General features: G+C 41.6%; 1 protein-coding gene across 1 annotated transcript in view; it reads right to left on the bottom strand.

The window, feature by feature from the left end:
- Positions 1 to 16,205, bottom strand: part of ttn.2 (titin, tandem duplicate 2) — a 177,628-nt gene that overhangs the window by 70,843 nt on the left and 90,580 nt on the right. Inside the window, exons 107-143 of the mRNA XM_034286796.1 lie at positions 16,055 to 16,152; positions 15,609 to 15,777; positions 15,195 to 15,461; positions 14,749 to 15,015; positions 14,291 to 14,569; positions 13,765 to 14,173; positions 13,496 to 13,620; positions 13,124 to 13,390; positions 12,771 to 13,040; positions 12,311 to 12,613; positions 11,891 to 12,193; positions 11,615 to 11,802; positions 11,234 to 11,348; positions 10,861 to 11,145; positions 10,621 to 10,772; positions 9,824 to 9,971; positions 9,491 to 9,668; positions 9,273 to 9,394; positions 8,793 to 9,080; positions 8,387 to 8,683; positions 8,083 to 8,269; positions 7,833 to 7,948; positions 7,444 to 7,743; positions 6,918 to 7,217; positions 6,732 to 6,837; positions 6,177 to 6,373; positions 5,731 to 6,036; positions 5,363 to 5,641; positions 4,596 to 4,895; positions 4,161 to 4,463; positions 3,567 to 4,070; positions 3,133 to 3,435; positions 2,710 to 3,009; positions 2,204 to 2,500; positions 1,019 to 1,303; positions 388 to 681; positions 6 to 305 (exon numbers count right to left, since the gene is read on the bottom strand). Coding sequence (XP_034142687.1) covers positions 6 to 305; positions 388 to 681; positions 1,019 to 1,303; positions 2,204 to 2,500; positions 2,710 to 3,009; positions 3,133 to 3,435; positions 3,567 to 4,070; positions 4,161 to 4,463; positions 4,596 to 4,895; positions 5,363 to 5,641; positions 5,731 to 6,036; positions 6,177 to 6,373; positions 6,732 to 6,837; positions 6,918 to 7,217; positions 7,444 to 7,743; positions 7,833 to 7,948; positions 8,083 to 8,269; positions 8,387 to 8,683; positions 8,793 to 9,080; positions 9,273 to 9,394; positions 9,491 to 9,668; positions 9,824 to 9,971; positions 10,621 to 10,772; positions 10,861 to 11,145; positions 11,234 to 11,348; positions 11,615 to 11,802; positions 11,891 to 12,193; positions 12,311 to 12,613; positions 12,771 to 13,040; positions 13,124 to 13,390; positions 13,496 to 13,620; positions 13,765 to 14,173; positions 14,291 to 14,569; positions 14,749 to 15,015; positions 15,195 to 15,461; positions 15,609 to 15,777; positions 16,055 to 16,152 — 9,207 coding nt within the window. The remainder of the gene's footprint in view (positions 1 to 5; positions 306 to 387; positions 682 to 1,018; positions 1,304 to 2,203; positions 2,501 to 2,709; positions 3,010 to 3,132; positions 3,436 to 3,566; positions 4,071 to 4,160; positions 4,464 to 4,595; positions 4,896 to 5,362; positions 5,642 to 5,730; positions 6,037 to 6,176; positions 6,374 to 6,731; positions 6,838 to 6,917; positions 7,218 to 7,443; positions 7,744 to 7,832; positions 7,949 to 8,082; positions 8,270 to 8,386; positions 8,684 to 8,792; positions 9,081 to 9,272; positions 9,395 to 9,490; positions 9,669 to 9,823; positions 9,972 to 10,620; positions 10,773 to 10,860; positions 11,146 to 11,233; positions 11,349 to 11,614; positions 11,803 to 11,890; positions 12,194 to 12,310; positions 12,614 to 12,770; positions 13,041 to 13,123; positions 13,391 to 13,495; positions 13,621 to 13,764; positions 14,174 to 14,290; positions 14,570 to 14,748; positions 15,016 to 15,194; positions 15,462 to 15,608; positions 15,778 to 16,054; positions 16,153 to 16,205) is intronic.

The following is a 16,205-nucleotide window of genomic DNA, read 5'->3' on the forward strand; positions in this document are numbered from 1 at the left end:
CTTACCTTCATCATCTTGAATGACGACAGTGAGTGGAATTCCAAAGTCACCTGGCCCAATCAAATTGACAGCCTTGACACGGAACTCATACATAATCAGCTCCTCAAGGTTCTCAACAGTCATGAAGAGGTCCTTGCAGATCTCTGTGTTACAAGGCTCAAATGCAGTGGCATCGTGCTTCTTCTTCTCAACAAAGTAGCCCACTATTGGACTGCCTCCATCATTGCGGGGAAGTCTCCAGGCAAGGCTGACAGATGTCTTTGTCCTCTCTGTGTAGTGGAACCTCTCAGGTGAACCCGGTGGAGCTTCAGTTAAAAGAGAGAGTGATTAACCTCAGTGATCCAACTGGAAAAAATATGACATGATGCAACAAAACCGAGACATTACCTTTGGGATCCACTGCAAGAATAGGGCCCAGCTCAACAGGAGCTCCACAGCCATACTTGTTTTTTGCCACGACCCTGAAGGTGTACTCCTGTCCTTCAGTAATACCCACAATCTCACACTTGGATGACAGTGTCTCGATGGGTTGTCTCCATGTGTGCATCTTGGGCTCCTTTCTGTCAATTATGAATCCAGTCAGATCACTACCGCCATCGTCTTCAGGGTCAGACCAGTTCAGAATCATCAGCTTCCTTGTTACCACAACCGGTTTCAGGTCCAGCACGGGCCCGGGAACATCTGAGAGAGAACAAGTCAGTGTTACATTCAAGTCCAGCAACATGTGAATATTATGTAATTTGCCTTATTTGAACCAGAATAATCTCCTTTATTTGTAGTGAACAGGCAGCTTGATATGCACTTGGACAGGGTGCAAGTACAGTATATCGCAGCGACACAACAGTGACACAACTATTTATTTTCATTTTAGTAGTCCCCAATATAGGGTTTACACATGTTCCACAAACTATTAAAACATGATAAAACAATCTACTAACTTTAAAAACAATCACATTTGAAATATGCCCAAAACTGAATACTGTACTTTTCTAATATCAGCAAATACAGGATTGCTTACCCACGACTTCAACCCTTGTCCATGCAGACTTGACACCGCTGTTGTTCTTAGCCTGGATCTGGTATTTGCCTGGATCCTGTCTTGTGGTGGCCTTGATAGTGAGAACGCTATCTATTCCACTTTCTTCTATCTGGACGTGGTCTTTGTCCGGCTGTCTGTCATCTTTGGTCCATTTGATGTATGGAGGAGGCTTACCAGTGACTGTGGCAGGGAGAATCAGTGGTTCCCCAGCTCTGACCACTACACCGTTTCTGACAGTGATATCCAGTTCCACCACTGGAGCCTCTGTAGACACAATCAGCATTCCTCAATGTTAGCTATGTTGTAATCATGACTGGATTAATGAATGGCCACAAAAGGCCCTAGTGCCCACAAACAATTGTTTTTAAATAGATTTTTGTACTTATATTTATTATTTGCGTCTGTAATAGTAGTATGTGCTAAATTGTACATGTTGATGTTCAGCGACCCAAAGATGCCTAACTATTGTTTCTCTTTTTGTCAGCTTAATTGTTGCCGCCACAACCAGAAAAGCTGATGAAGAACAACCAGACATAACCTGTTTCAAATCAACCAAACAGGGGCACAAACACAACCAGTGTACAAAATAAAAAGATTATCCTGATAAAATACATTGCCTTAGAGAATCTGTCAGTCTCTCACATTTAAATGGCAGACTGTTCCAAACATTTATAAAGATGCACATTAATTAATAACTCAAATGGAACAGCAATAAATCAATCAAGTACTGTTATCCAATTAACCAGTTTTGTCATATAATATGATTATTTGGGGTGACAGAATTGGCAGTAAAGATTTCAAATTCCACTGCCCATGTTTTTTAGATGAGTTACAGTTGGTAGAGAAAACCTAAATTCCAGGATAATGTACTGTACAAGGACAGGAGACAAAGGTGAGGTAGATACAATTACATACAAATAATAAATATTTTGTTTCTTTTAACTACGATAATACATTAGGAATCACAGACAGTTTTGGGATAACTGGGTTACTGGAGTGTGGTCTATATTTCATTTGATTATCCCTGAGTTAGAGCACAGGAATGGAATGAACGGAACAGTGTAATTTGATACTAAGTGATTCCGTTAAAACCATTGCAATGAGAACTTTTCCCGATACAATGTGATACAGGCCTCCACTGTTGGCTTTTTAAGCTTTCTGTACCTTTAGGATCTCTGACAAAAACGGCATCAGTCAAGCCAGGAGTTCCTTCCCCAGCTCCATTGACAGCGATCACACGAACCAGATACTTCGCTCCCTCTCTGACTCCATAAATAGTGAAAGCCCGGGTCTTCCAGGGTCTCTCTGTGGCCCGAGACCAGTCATTGGAGCCTGCCAGGGTCTTGTCAACATGGTATCCCAGGATGTCTCCACCTCCGTTGGAGGTAGGGGGGTCCCATTCCACTTCAATGGAACATGAGGTGGTGTCAACAACTCTTGGGAATGGCGGCCCAGGTGGCACTATGAGAGAAACACAATACCAATGCATATTCAGTTTGATCCTTGTTACACAATGAAACTTGAATCATAATGAATTACTGTGTTACACTATACTCCGCAGTGATTATTTTGTGTATTTTGTAATACACCACCCTAACCCTGAAAAAATCAATTTCCATGAAACTGATAAATAAAATGCATCCAATTGTATTGTAATCTTGTTGACTCACAGATTTGATTTTGGCATGTCATGGGATCAGATGGGATGCTGAACTTCCCAGGCCCAGCTTGGTTTTCAGCAGCCACCCTGAAGATGTATGTCTGACCGTTTATTAGACCTTCCACATCTAATTCTTTATCTGGCACAATGACTCGGTTGACTCTGGCCCAGTGGGTGCTGTTAATCTCGCGCCGCTCCACCCAGTAACCCAGGATTGGGCTACCCATGTCGTTAGGCTCCTCCCAGGTGACCAGCATTGAGTGGGCTGTGATGCTGTCAATCTCGGGCTTCTCAGGAGCCTCTGGTGGGTCTAGAATATGAAGTCAATTATAAAAACAAGGAAAGTCACTACTTGCACAGACAATCCAATCTGGTTGAATATAATTACATTTAATGACATGATAAAACTCTTAAATCACAACAAATGATTTACCAAATGGATTTTTGGCAATAACTGGCTTGGAAACACATGGGGGTCCAGGGCCAAACTTGTTTTCAGCAACAACTCGGAAGATGTATTCCTTTTTCTCTATCAGTTTGGTCACAGGGTATCTACATCCCCTGAGTGTTGAGGTCACAGAGATCCATCCAATTTCAACCTTGGAGTTGTCCTTTCTTTCCAAGGTATAGTTCAGGATTTCACTGCCACCATCATCGATTGGAGGATCCCACTTGCAGATGATTGAGTTCTTCCTGACTTCCTCAAATCTGAAGTTGACTGCAGGCCCAGGTGTATCTGTAAACAGTAAAATAAGGTTTAGTAGGACGTTTTCAAAATGTCATTGGAAAATAACTGGAATGGAAGTGTAAAAAACACTACTAAATTACCAGCAAACTAATACATAATCAAAAAAGATGATATCTCACCTAGCACATTGACTTCACAAGATGCAGAAGCAGTTCCATGATCGTTCTCAACTTTGATAGTGTACACTCCGTGGTCACCCCTGATGGTGTCTCTGACAATGCAAGAAGATTCACCCCTTGTTTGGTCATGGATGGTGAGACGCTCCTGGAGGGTTGGGTAGTCAGGAAGCTCCTCCTCCTGAACCTCCTCACGGGCAGGCTCTGTAGCTGGGGCCTCAACCTCTCCCTCCTTGACCTTCTTCTCGACTTCTTTCTCCTTCTTTTCACCCTCCTTTACTTCATCATCCTTCACTTCCTTCTTTTCCTCCTTCTTCACCTCCTTCTTCTTAGCGGGTTTCTCTGGTCTCTTCTTCATGGCTTCAGGTCTGATGATCACATTATTCCTATACCATGTGATCTGAGGGTATGGCGATCCAGAGACGTTGGCTTCCAGTCTAATCTCAGCACCTCTCTTGATGTTCAGACCAGACTGCAGGCTTCCACTAAGGAACACCTTGGGTGGTTCTGAAAAGTACATATTACATTAGGAAATGACTGGTGTGAAAAATATTCAAATGGTTTATGAATTGAGATTATTTAAACCATCTTCCTTACCAACAGCATTAGAAGCCTTCACCATTGGTGTGCTACGTGATGGGTCACTGACTCCAGCAGCGTTCTCAGCTCGCACACGGAACTGGTACTGCTTTCCCTCCTTGAGATTCCTCACAGTGTAGGACAACACAGGCACAAGGAAGTCGTTGCATCTTGTGAAGTTTTCCTCACCCTTCATCATCTTCTCCAGGACGTAGCCCATAATCTTGCATCCCCCATCATACATAGGAGGTTTCCATGTGAGTGTGATTGTGCTGGAAGTGGGGTTGTGGGTCTCAACATCCAATGGAGGGTCAGGGGCATCTGAAATGTTGAAAAAGTTGAAACTCTTGAGAAAGGGAGGCTTTATGGTTTAAAAAATAAATTGTGAGCAAGAGTTGCCGCTACTTATTTAGTTACAGTGTTTCGTGGACAGAAAATAAATACTTCACTAACGCTTTTGATCCTCTGCGATTACAGGATTGCGGAGCTCAATGTACTCTCCACCACCAATCTTGTTGACAGCTTTGACCCGGAAATAGTACTCTCCATTGGGGATCAGATCCTTGACAGGCCAGCTGACTTTGTTTTCTCCTGACATCATGTTAACGTAGGTCCTCCTGCCGGCCTCTCTGCGCTGTAGAACATAGTGGAGAACAGGACTCCCACCATCATAGTTGGGAGGATCCCAGGAAACCTTACAAGAACTCTTGGTAATTTCACTGGCAACAATTTCTTTGCAGGGACCAGGAAGACCTGTCAAAACAAACAGGAAGGTGAACAAACGTGCCAGGGACAAGTTCAAAGTGATTTCTGATTTTAACCCACTGGCAGCAATTTGATATCTTTTCTGTATGTTGTACATACAGTAATTCCATCTGTGTTGATAGAGACAGTGACTGTCACTGTCTCTATCAACCGCCACACTAAAGAATTTGCCACTGTAAAGCATTAGGGCATTGGACCAAAAAATTTGCCAGCATGCTATAACAGGGCACATTTACTGAACCTTTTGATTATTATAAATAAGCGTAATAAAAAGACAATTTTGATAGTTGTGGTATGATAGTGCTATTAACCATTAAAATGTATATATATGTATATATATATAATTTTTTTTTTTTTTTTCAAAACTAACATATTAGTATTTATCTTCTTAATAACTATTACTGTAGTTGAGACACCATTATACAAGGAAGTCAACAACTGAAACAGAAACATACCAACAACTTTAACGTTGATTGTTCCACTGCTAGCTCCTAGAGAGTTCTCCAGCGTGACCTTATACTGGCCAGCATCTGAGTGCAGACAACTCTCAATCTCCAGGTGGCAGCAGAGGTACTCCTGTTTGAAACTTAATCTGTCATCTTCCTTCAGCTCTTTGCCATCTTTGTGCCAGGTGATCTTTGGGCTGGGTACTGCTCTGAATGGGATGGGAAGATGCCACTTCTCTCCCTCAACAATTACAATGTCCTTTGTCTGGAACTCCAGTGTTGGGTTGCCTTCGGGGGGGTATAATATTAACAAGATATCAGTTAATCATGTCTCTAGTATATTGAAATTATAACTTCATTAGGGAAGATTTACTTACAATCAGAATCCTTTGCATAGACATTCTCTGAGATATCAGATGGCTCACTAACACCAACAGAGTTGATGGCACGGACTCTCAGAACGTATTGTTTATCAGGGATGATGCCCTCCTCTGTAGTATATTTGAGCTCCTTGACTGGACGAGAGTTGATTCTCATCCACTTCTCGGTGCCAGCCTCACAGAGCTCAATATGGTAGCCAGTTACAGCGCTGCCGCCTGTTCTCTCTGGTGGTCTCCAAGCAATACTCAAATGTTCCCTGCTGGCTTCAGTGATATGAAGCTCAATGGGAGGAGAGGGTACACCTATAAACAGAAATGCAGAGAAAATCCTTTTAACCTTGATGTAGGTTGCTTCACTGGAAATTAAACAAGAATCCCTAAATTACTAATGCAAGTCAAACATATGTAACCCTAAAACAGCACAACTGATTCCGAAAACGTACCTGTTGGATCTTCAATAGCAATGATTTCTGTCGATTCACTGGGATGTCCAACACCAGCCTCATTCTCAGCACGGACTTGGAACTGAACCTCGGTTCCTTCAATGACGTCTGTCACCCTGTACTTACAGTCAGCACCCGAGGTCTTACCACACTTCACCCAGCGGGTGCCCAGTTTCTCCTTCTTCTCTATGGAGTATCTGAAGAAAGAACATACTTCCAAATGTTATCAAAATTGGAACTTTTCAACTCAGGGGCACAAATTGACAGTTTTTTCTGATACATGCATTTTAAATACACACTTAAGAAAGTATTTTGTGATTTGTATTTCACTGGCCTGCAGCGAAACTACACTGTGATCTATTATGTAAAACTTAAAATGCATAAAAATTCAACATTGGAAAAAAACACTGTCTGTTTTTTTTTTTTTTTTTTACTAAAATGTAAATGTTTTATGATGTGATGGTAATAACATTTGGTCATTTTTATAGCATCTGGGCGTTTGTATGAACAACACAAAAACTAGAAGCTTATGAATTTCTTATTGGAGAACTTCACCTTAGAATTGGTCTGCCACCATCATTCTTTGGGGCGTCCCATAGCAGGTCAACATGTCTCACTGACACTCCATCGACAGACAGATTGTATGGTGGCCCAGGGGTTGCTAGAAATAGGAAACAATACTTAGCAACCTAGTATGTTACACATCTTACAGGATACTACACACATGAACTAGAACCTTACTGAAAGTATCTTTAGCCAGAATGGAATCTTCCAGTTCACAGAATTCACTGGGTCCGACAGCGTTCTCAGCAGCCACACGGAACACATAGAGAGAGCCCTCGTTGAGGGGAGTGACGGTGTACTTCAGCTCCTTCACAGTGGTGTCCACTGTCTGCCAGCCCTTACGCCTGACGTCCCTCTTCTCAACGATGTAGTTGGTAATAGGTGATCCACCATCCTTCTCTGGTGCGGTCCACTTCAGCTCAGCGCTGTTCCTGGTGACATCGCTGACCTGTATCCAGCGAGGGGGTGAAGGAGGATCTGAAAGCCATTGAGAAACAAATGTATTACAAACTGATTCATTAAGCTTTTTAAAGACAGACGTTCATAATGTGCACATATAGTGAGTTTGGCCGTCTGTTTTTGCTAATTAGCTGTACATTTTTGTAATATACCACAAGCAACCGAATGATGATAGAAACAAGACAACATGTAATTAACACCACAGGCCCTAATAGGGAGCAATTGAATACTGTCAGTTACTTACTGAGTCTCTCCTTGCACAGAACTGGATCACTGGGCTCACTGGGTTCACTCTCCCCAGCCATGTTGACAGCAATAACCCTGAAGGAGTACTCTTGTCGGTCCATCAGGCCCTTGACAAAGTACTCCAGGAAACTGATTCCTTCTGAAACACGGATCCATTGCTCAGTTCCACTCTTCAGGAGCTCAACGATGTAGCCCTCGATTTTCGCGCCACCGTCATGCTCAGGCTTGGTCCACTGCAGGAAAGCAGTGGTCTTGGCTACATCTTTGACGGTTGGCTTACCAGGAGCCCATGGTGGATCTGGAGAAATAAATTGGTTTGTTACAATTCACTAGTGTTTTATCGTATTTCTAAAACGATCAACGGCCTGTTTCTGTTATATGTATTACCAATAGGATCCTTGACCAAGATCTGGTCAGTTTCCTTGCTTGGTTTTCCAGGTCCTGCAAGATTCTCAGCCAAGACTCTGAACTTATACTTCTTCCTTGTAGCTAGTCCTTTGACTCTGCAAATCAGGAAAAAGTCACATAACCCAACCATCAGATAATTGAATTATCATTATATTAGTCCATTAATTACTGCCGTCAATTTTCAAAATGAAAACTAGGTTCATCACTTTAATATTTTTTATTGCCTAACCTGTATGTTGTGTCTTTGATTGGAATCTTGTTGCATCTGATCCATCTATCCTGGTCAGATTCAAACCTCTCAACCCAGTATCCAGTAATAGGACTGCCACCATCGTCTTCAGGCTCATACCAATTCAGAGTCAGGCCATCTTTAACAATATCAGAGGGCTCCAGCTTGGTTGGTGCACCAGGGGAATCTGAAAACAACAATTATAGCTGGTTTTAGAAACAACTCAGAAGACAAAATATTAAAAACTATTATAGGAAATGTCATTATATTACTTTGACTAAATGCAAATAGAAACTTAACAAACCGAAGGCGTATTTGGCAACAATTGGGTCATGTTGTGCTGGGACACCAATTCCAAACTGATTCTCAGCAAACACTCTGAAGACGTAATCCTTGAAGGCTGTCAAGTTCAGGGCTTTGTAGTTTGTCTCTTTGATAGTGGAGGAGAGCTTATGCCAGATCTCACTATCTGCAGCTCTCCTCTCCACAAGGTAGTTGGTGATCTTTGCACCTCCATCATCTCTGGGAGGGTTCCAGGCCAGGAAACAAGAGTGGTTGGTGATCTCAGAGATATCGAAAGCAGCTGGAGGACCAGGCTTATCTGTGTAAGAAAAACAGAAAACAATGTTGAAACATTAAAGAAGTCACTATAAAAGAGTGTTTCATAATTTAAACAGACATCTACATAAACCGATTTCAAAATAGTTCACCTAGAATGTTGACATCAACTGTGGCAGTAGCACGGCCAGAGCTGTTTTGGGCTTCGATGATGTAGGTAGCTGTGTCTTCTCTTGTTGTCTTGTTAATTTTAAGGACAGAGTGACCAGGCTTGTCTTCAATAGAGACTTTATCATCTCCCTTTAGGACCACATCACCCTTGGTCCATTTCACTTTAGGTATGGGCTTTCCAAGAATATCAGCTGGAAGCTCAATCTTTGATCCAGCTTTGGCGGTCAATCCAGCAAGAATCTTGGCATCCAGAAGAATCTCTGGTGGTTCTGGGGAATTTTACAGAAAATATGCTATGCTGATTATACCGTAACATATTTCTACCACCACGCAATATTTAAAAAAATAGCCTTTTTACCAAATACATACTGTATTTATTATGCAATTTTAATGTATTCTGAACAATAAAAACACTGTCTCACTTTTTACAATAAGATTTAGAACATTTATGCAAAGCATACCTTTAGGATCAACAGCCAATATCTCATCTGTAGCCTTGCAGGGACTGCTGGCACCTAATCTGTTCAAAGCCCTCACACGATAGGCATACCACTGTCCCTCAATCAGACCAGTTACTTGCAATCTAACAGAAAGAAATGCAAGACTTTCCTTTAACACGTGGAAAACCAAAAATATTAACATAAAAAAACAAAATTAATGTAATTCTTTTTTCACTTACTTCAACTCAGGGACCTGATCTGCGCAGGGCTCCCATCTATCTGTGCCACGCTGGCACTTTTCTATGTTGTAGCCCTTGATTGCGGTGCCGCCATCCCACTTGGGTGGCTCCCAGGTCAGGAAAATACCAGACGCTGACTTGTCTCTCCATTTCAAATTCTCAGGTGGGTCTGGCACAGCTAGAATTCAAAACAGAGATTTACTGATGATTGACAACCACATGATTTCTAATCAAAGTCAATTATTTGAAACGTAAAAACAATGATTTAAGTAACTTCTACTGTAGTGAAAAGCATAAAACCTGTCCTTGACACTTTACTTAGCAAATACTTACTGGCAGGTGAGGACACATTTACTGGATCATCAATGTAGGCAGGCTCTCCTGGGCCACATTTATTGCAGGCTGTAACCCTGAACAGATACTCTTTGCCCTCAACAACATCTGTGACAGTAAACTCCTGGTCTTGAACACCAGTTATCACCTGGAGAAATGCACAAGTGTTATAATATTGTTTTAGGGTACAAGCTGTGAGATCCTGTCCTGCAACAGTGAACAGTATTGCTTTAACAGTGATCCTAATGAAATCCAATCCAAATGGAACAAAGAGGACCTACTAAGTCATTATGTAATGTACAGTATAGTGCTGGGTGTTTTCAAATTATAGAACACTCTCTGAACAGTTTGAGAAAGAGTATAAACCTTACACACATGAATATAGGCTTAAAACAAAACAAACACCTATGCCGTTTCAGAAATAGAGTTACATTTTATTATTTTATTATAGAGTCCCAATATCACACACTTTATACAGTGTAGAATGTGTTCAGTTTTGGTGTTTTCTCTGCACTAACGACTCCAAAAGATTTTCTTGTCAACTTGTATATATATACTAAATGTTTTGGGTACATGTTGACAAGAACAATTTAGATACAGTACCAGTCAAAAGTTCCGACACACTTTCCCATTCAAGTGAAAAATAGATTTAAACTATAAGACATGATAGTGACGAAATGTTTCGATGTTTTAAGCTTAATAATGTGAGTGAGGTGTATACTTTGGTTGGAAGTAGATTTGCTTAAAACTACTGAAAAACACTCTGAGTGACTCTGATTCAGAAATGTTTATCCTACCTTCACCCAGGTCTTACGGGACGCATCACGTTTCTCTATCTGGTAGCCAATCAAAGGACTTCCTCCATCATGCTCTGGTGGCTCCCACATCAGGTGCACGTGCTCTCTGGTAACCTCAGCAACCTTGAAGTCTTTGGGGGCACTTGGGGATGCTAAATAATAAAAAAGAAGGAATGTGAACAGAAAGAAGGAATTGCAGTTGGATATGATGCTCTCTTCAAGACTTATCACGTCACTTACCAATAACATTGACTTCAATCTCTCCTGAGCAAGTAGTTACATCATTCTCCAGGGTCAGAGCATATAAACCTCTGTCAGGGCGCACACTTGGAGTTACGGTCAGTTCCACGTATGTACTCCTTGTAATCATGGACACACGATCACCAGCAGTAAGTTCCTTATCAGCAAAACTCCACTTTGCGAGTGGTGTGGGATATCCAGAGATAGGTACACGGATAGTAAGGGGATTGGGAACAATGACCTCAAGGCCATTCTTGAATCCACTAAGGTCCATTGTGGGTCCAACTAAATATAGAAAGTAATGAGAAATTAACATGTACATTTAAAATGTCGGGAAAAGTATGAGAAAAGAGAACAAAGAGACCACATTTACCATGTGTATCATCAGCAAGGATTGGTCCCAGAGTTTTGGATGGGTCAGACACTCCAGCAGCATTCTCAGCAAACACTCTGTAGTTGTAAATCTTTCCATATATCAGGCCAGACACCTGAGGTGGAGAAAGCCGCAATTCAGAGCTAAGCAAATCAAGACTTTGGCAAATGTATGCCTATATAAAACTGCCATTCCAATCAGAATACAATCCCAAACTTATTTGAATTGCACCATAAATTATATGAAATCTCTAAGAATACATTTTCATCAAGTAATTTAGCAGATGTGCTTATGCAGAGGTATTGTGTGTATAATTCAATGATATACATGTTCATTTATCCTCAGCACATTTAGCTAATTTTAATTTCACTGGACAAATACCTTGTAGGTGAGATCCTGGCAGAGCCTAGCATTGACTCTGAGCCAGTGGTCAGTTCCATCCTCACATCTCTCAATGATGTAGCCAGTGATCATGCTGCCTCCATTATTCAATGGAGTCTCCCATGTCAACTGAACTGAGTTTTTGTTCTGGTCCGAATGAATCAGATTCAATGGTGGGCTTGGCCTCTCTGAAATATCAATAACAAAGGTTTCAGTATGTGAAAACAGTGCATAACATTAATTCAGTGCATATTTTTCAGAGCTGAAATATCTCACCAATGGGGTCCATGATCTTCACTGGATTGGTTGCAGCACTTGGTTTGCCAATGCCAGCCTTGTTTTCAGCTTTGACACGGAAGATGTATTCCTTGTTCTCAATGACGTCATTGATGATTGCACTGCGGTCTGTTGCTTTAGCAATCATAGTCACGGCCCACTTCACAGAGGTCCTATCACGGGACTCGATGATGTAGGATGTGATCTCAGCCCCTCCATCAGATACTGGTTTTTCCCAGGAGACCGTGGCTCCAAACTTATTCACATTTCCAACCATCACATCCTGAGGCGGATCAGGAACATCTGAAATACAAGGTTGCATTTTTGTGGTTGGCAATGTGGAAAACAGTTATGTTCAAAAACAGATTTTGCATGACGTGATTATTACAATAGGAAGAAAAAAAAAAGAAGTTTGCTTACCAAACTTGTTCTTAGCATAAACACCAGGTTTCTCTGTCTCAACCATTGGTCCACTGCCAACTCTGTTGCGAGCACAAACACGGAATAGGTACATAGATTCCCTTTGGAGTCCAGTTACAGTGAATTCTGGGGAGTCAGAGTGGTCAGTGGCAAGGGTCCATGTCTTGCGTTTGACGTCACGCCTCTCCACCACGTATGCAACAATCTTGCTGCCACCGTCGCTCTCTGGCTCCTCCCAGCCCAGGCTGACCTCACCATCAGCTGTGTCCACAACTGCAAGGTTCTTCACAGGTCCGGGGACGTCTGTGAAAGTCAAAAATCCATGAATAAATGGAATCCATGAACAAGAACAGACTCCATGAGGAAAAATCTATCCCTTCCATGAAATGCATTTATCGAAAGAAAATGATAAATTCCTTTGATCCATTCAATTAAAATATTCAGTGACGAGGCAACTTACCAATGACATCCAGATTGATAAATGCTTCTGCCTGTCCGTGTTTGTTCTTGATGATAACTTTGTAACGTCCTTGGTCAGACTTCCTTGGGTCCTTTAGCCTATACTCTGTCCTGTCACCAGTGGTGTGGATGTTGTCCTTGGGTAGACTAATGTCATCATAGAACCACTCAGCCTCAGCTTGTGGATATGCACTGTAGGGCACGAACATGACGATGGGCTTTCCAGCATCTGTTTCTAAGCTCTGATCCAAAGTCTTGATATTTGGCTTAGCTGTAGAGGAATAAATAATTAAGATGAAATAATAACACAACAGATGTATTGTGGAATTTGAGAAGGTTTGAAGGTTGACTTACCAGCCAGTTCTAGCTTGGCTCTGGCGTCCTTGTCTTTGGCGATGATTCTGTACTCTCCCTGGTCACGAGGCCTTATCTCACACACCTGGAGTCTGTGGACTTTGCCCTCACTCATCATCTGGTACTTGTCACCCTGGACAATGGTCATGTTGTTCCTCAACCATTTCACCTCGACTCTGTCTTTGTTGAGCTCAGCTTCATATACAACATCTGAGCCTGGTGGCTCAAACACATCCTGTGGAGGCCTGACAATCTCAACTGCACTCTCTGGAATGAAGATTATGTGAGGAAAACAATCAACATGAATTCAAACATAACAGTTCGACATCTGGACACGCAAAGAAAATCATATAATGAATTCATGGTGGTTACCTTCAACGAAGAGATGGGCATGTGATTTCCTCTCATCAACGCCACAGGAATATTCACACTCATCATCTAGCCTGCACTCCTTGATGCGCAGCCTGCATGTCTTGCCCTCTTTTTCAAAGATGTATCTTGTAAAAGAAATCCAAAAATAATATTTTACAATATGCCCTTTGTTATTAAATGAAAATGTATGGCGGCCCAACAATGTATAGTAGCTTTTTAAAATCATGCGATAGTATAGCGACAATAACGTATCTTGAAGCAATTCTCACCTGGGTCCCTCTCTGATCTCACGTCCGTTCCTATACCATTTAACCTCAGCCTTCTCCTTAGTGAGTTTGCAGGTAAACTCAGCGTCCTCAAATTCTGGTATAGTCTGGTCTTTGAGTTGTGCGGAGAAGTCTGTAGGGGCCTCACTGATTATCAGCTCAGCTGTAGATTTGTCATCACCAGCAATGACTGTGTATTCACCCTCATCAGCAAGGGTGCAGTCCTTGATGGTCAGTGTGTGCTTGTATTGGTCCACCCTGTAGACGACGCGTTTGTTGAAGGTGATCTCCTGACCAGCCTTCATCCATTTCAGAGTAGCCTTCTGCCTGTTGACTTTGCAAGAGAAGCTAACAGTCTTCTTTTCCTGTGTGTCACAGTCTTCAAGAGGTAAAGTGATCTTCAGGCTCTCCTCTGTAGATAAATCAGAAAATAAATCAGTAAGTCACATGTTATTCACTTCACACAAAAAAAGAAATAGTACCACATCAAATGAATTGTTGGTGAAATTGAAAACAGAACAGTGTTCACCTTTCACGGTAAGTTTTCCAGAGCTCTTAGCATGTTCTCCACGGTTGTTAGTCAGTGTAATAGTATAGTTTCCTTCATCTGATTTCTCAGCATCCTTGATCCTCAGAGAGAACACATTGTCTCTCTGGATCATGACAAACTTGCTGCTCTCAAACATGGTCTCGTCATTCTTCAGCCACTTGGCTTTAGCTCCTTCAGTGTTCACCTCACAGTTGAAAACAATCTCCTGTCCCTCGGGGGCTTCAGTATCTTTGATTGGTGTAAGGATCCTGAGTTTTTCTGCGGAAACACAAGTTAGTTAGAACCAAATATTTTGCCATGACTGCCACTCGTGATGCCACACAAGAACAACATCTTAACTAATTGTACACAATGTTCTGACAGATAAATGTACTTCATTTTGAGCGCTTAAAAATAAAAAACACAAAGTTCAGAACAAAGAAACGTTGATGACATACCAAGAACAGTCAGGTCAGCTGCAGCTCTTGTGGTGCCAATAAGGGCAATATAGGCTCCCTCATCCTTGAGTTCAGAGTTCTTGATAACAAGTATTCTTCTCTTGCCATCACATACAATGTCATACTTATCCCCTGTTTCTAGCTCCTGGTCATTCTTCATCCATTTGACAGTAAATGTGTCTTTGGAGACTGAGCAGAAGAACTCTGCCTTTTCTCCCTCAACTACTTCCTGACTCTGAGGCCTGGAGATGAATTCAGCAGCCAGTTCTAGAAGGAACAAAAACAAATTATTTTGTGTGCTTTCATTTTGCACTAAAACATTTAACCTGCATCCCATGACATGATTTTGGCAATTGTACTGGTGTGTTGCCACTACAACGATATTTTACTTTCCCTGCCAGACAATGGTGACTAAATTAAACAGAGCTCATATCTGATTCTATTACCATTTATTTTCAGGTTTCCCGTTGTCGCTGATTTGGACAGTTTGCAATGATACTCTCCAGCATCATCTGTTTTGAGATCATGTATGATGAGTATCCTCTTTCTGCCATCTACAATTTGATCATATTTTCCTCCCTCGGGCAGTTCCTGTTCTCCCTTGTACCACGTGACATCAGCATCGGCTTTGGACACTTCACAAATCAGCTTCACACTGTCAGTTTCGGTTCCCTCCACGTTGCTCAGGTTTCGGGTGAACCTAGCTTCTTCCTCTGCAAAGGAAATGCAATATAACAATCCAGGCAATACAATATGATAAGTCCGTGAGATTAACTGACTACTGGCACCAAAGTAGAAAACAAGGAATAAGTACCATTTGGGATATAATCTTTGAGAAAGAAAAAGTGCGCCAGACTCACCAACTACTGTCAGCATGCCAGAGGATTTGGACACCTTTGCGTCACATTCATATTCTGCTTCATCATCAAACACTGATTTGTGGATGATAAGGACATGTTGGCGACCTTTAGCAATGATTTCATATTTCTTTCCTTTTCTGATTTCAATGCCGTCCTTCAACCAACGGACCTGTATAGATTGACAGAGATAAAACAAATTAAAATGCTGACACAATAATATGAATATGTAATGATCCAGAGCAGGGGAAAAAAAGAGAAAAATATACAACAGCACAAAATCCAGCAATGACACCTAACTCTCAGTATTACAATTAAGTTTTTTTTAATCCTCATGCAACTATATCATTACACAAAAGGGAAGCTTGGAAGTGCTTGTGCAGTTAACAGTTGAGTGTGCATATACATAGTATGTTGGAATTAGGTCATGAAGTGTCAGGAATCAATACCTTAGCATCTTCGCGAGACACTTCACATTCAAATCGAGCAGATTCCTTTTCTTTGACCTCAACATCATGGAGGGGCTTAGAGAACTCAACATGTGGTGCTGAAAAAAAATATTAATATTGTTATTACATCAGTATGCCAAATGCACAAAAG

The sequence above is a fragment of the Esox lucius genome, chromosome 16 (genome assembly GCF_011004845.1).
Source record: "Esox lucius isolate fEsoLuc1 chromosome 16, fEsoLuc1.pri, whole genome shotgun sequence".
Classification (NCBI taxonomy): domain Eukaryota; kingdom Metazoa; phylum Chordata; class Actinopteri; order Esociformes; family Esocidae; genus Esox; species Esox lucius.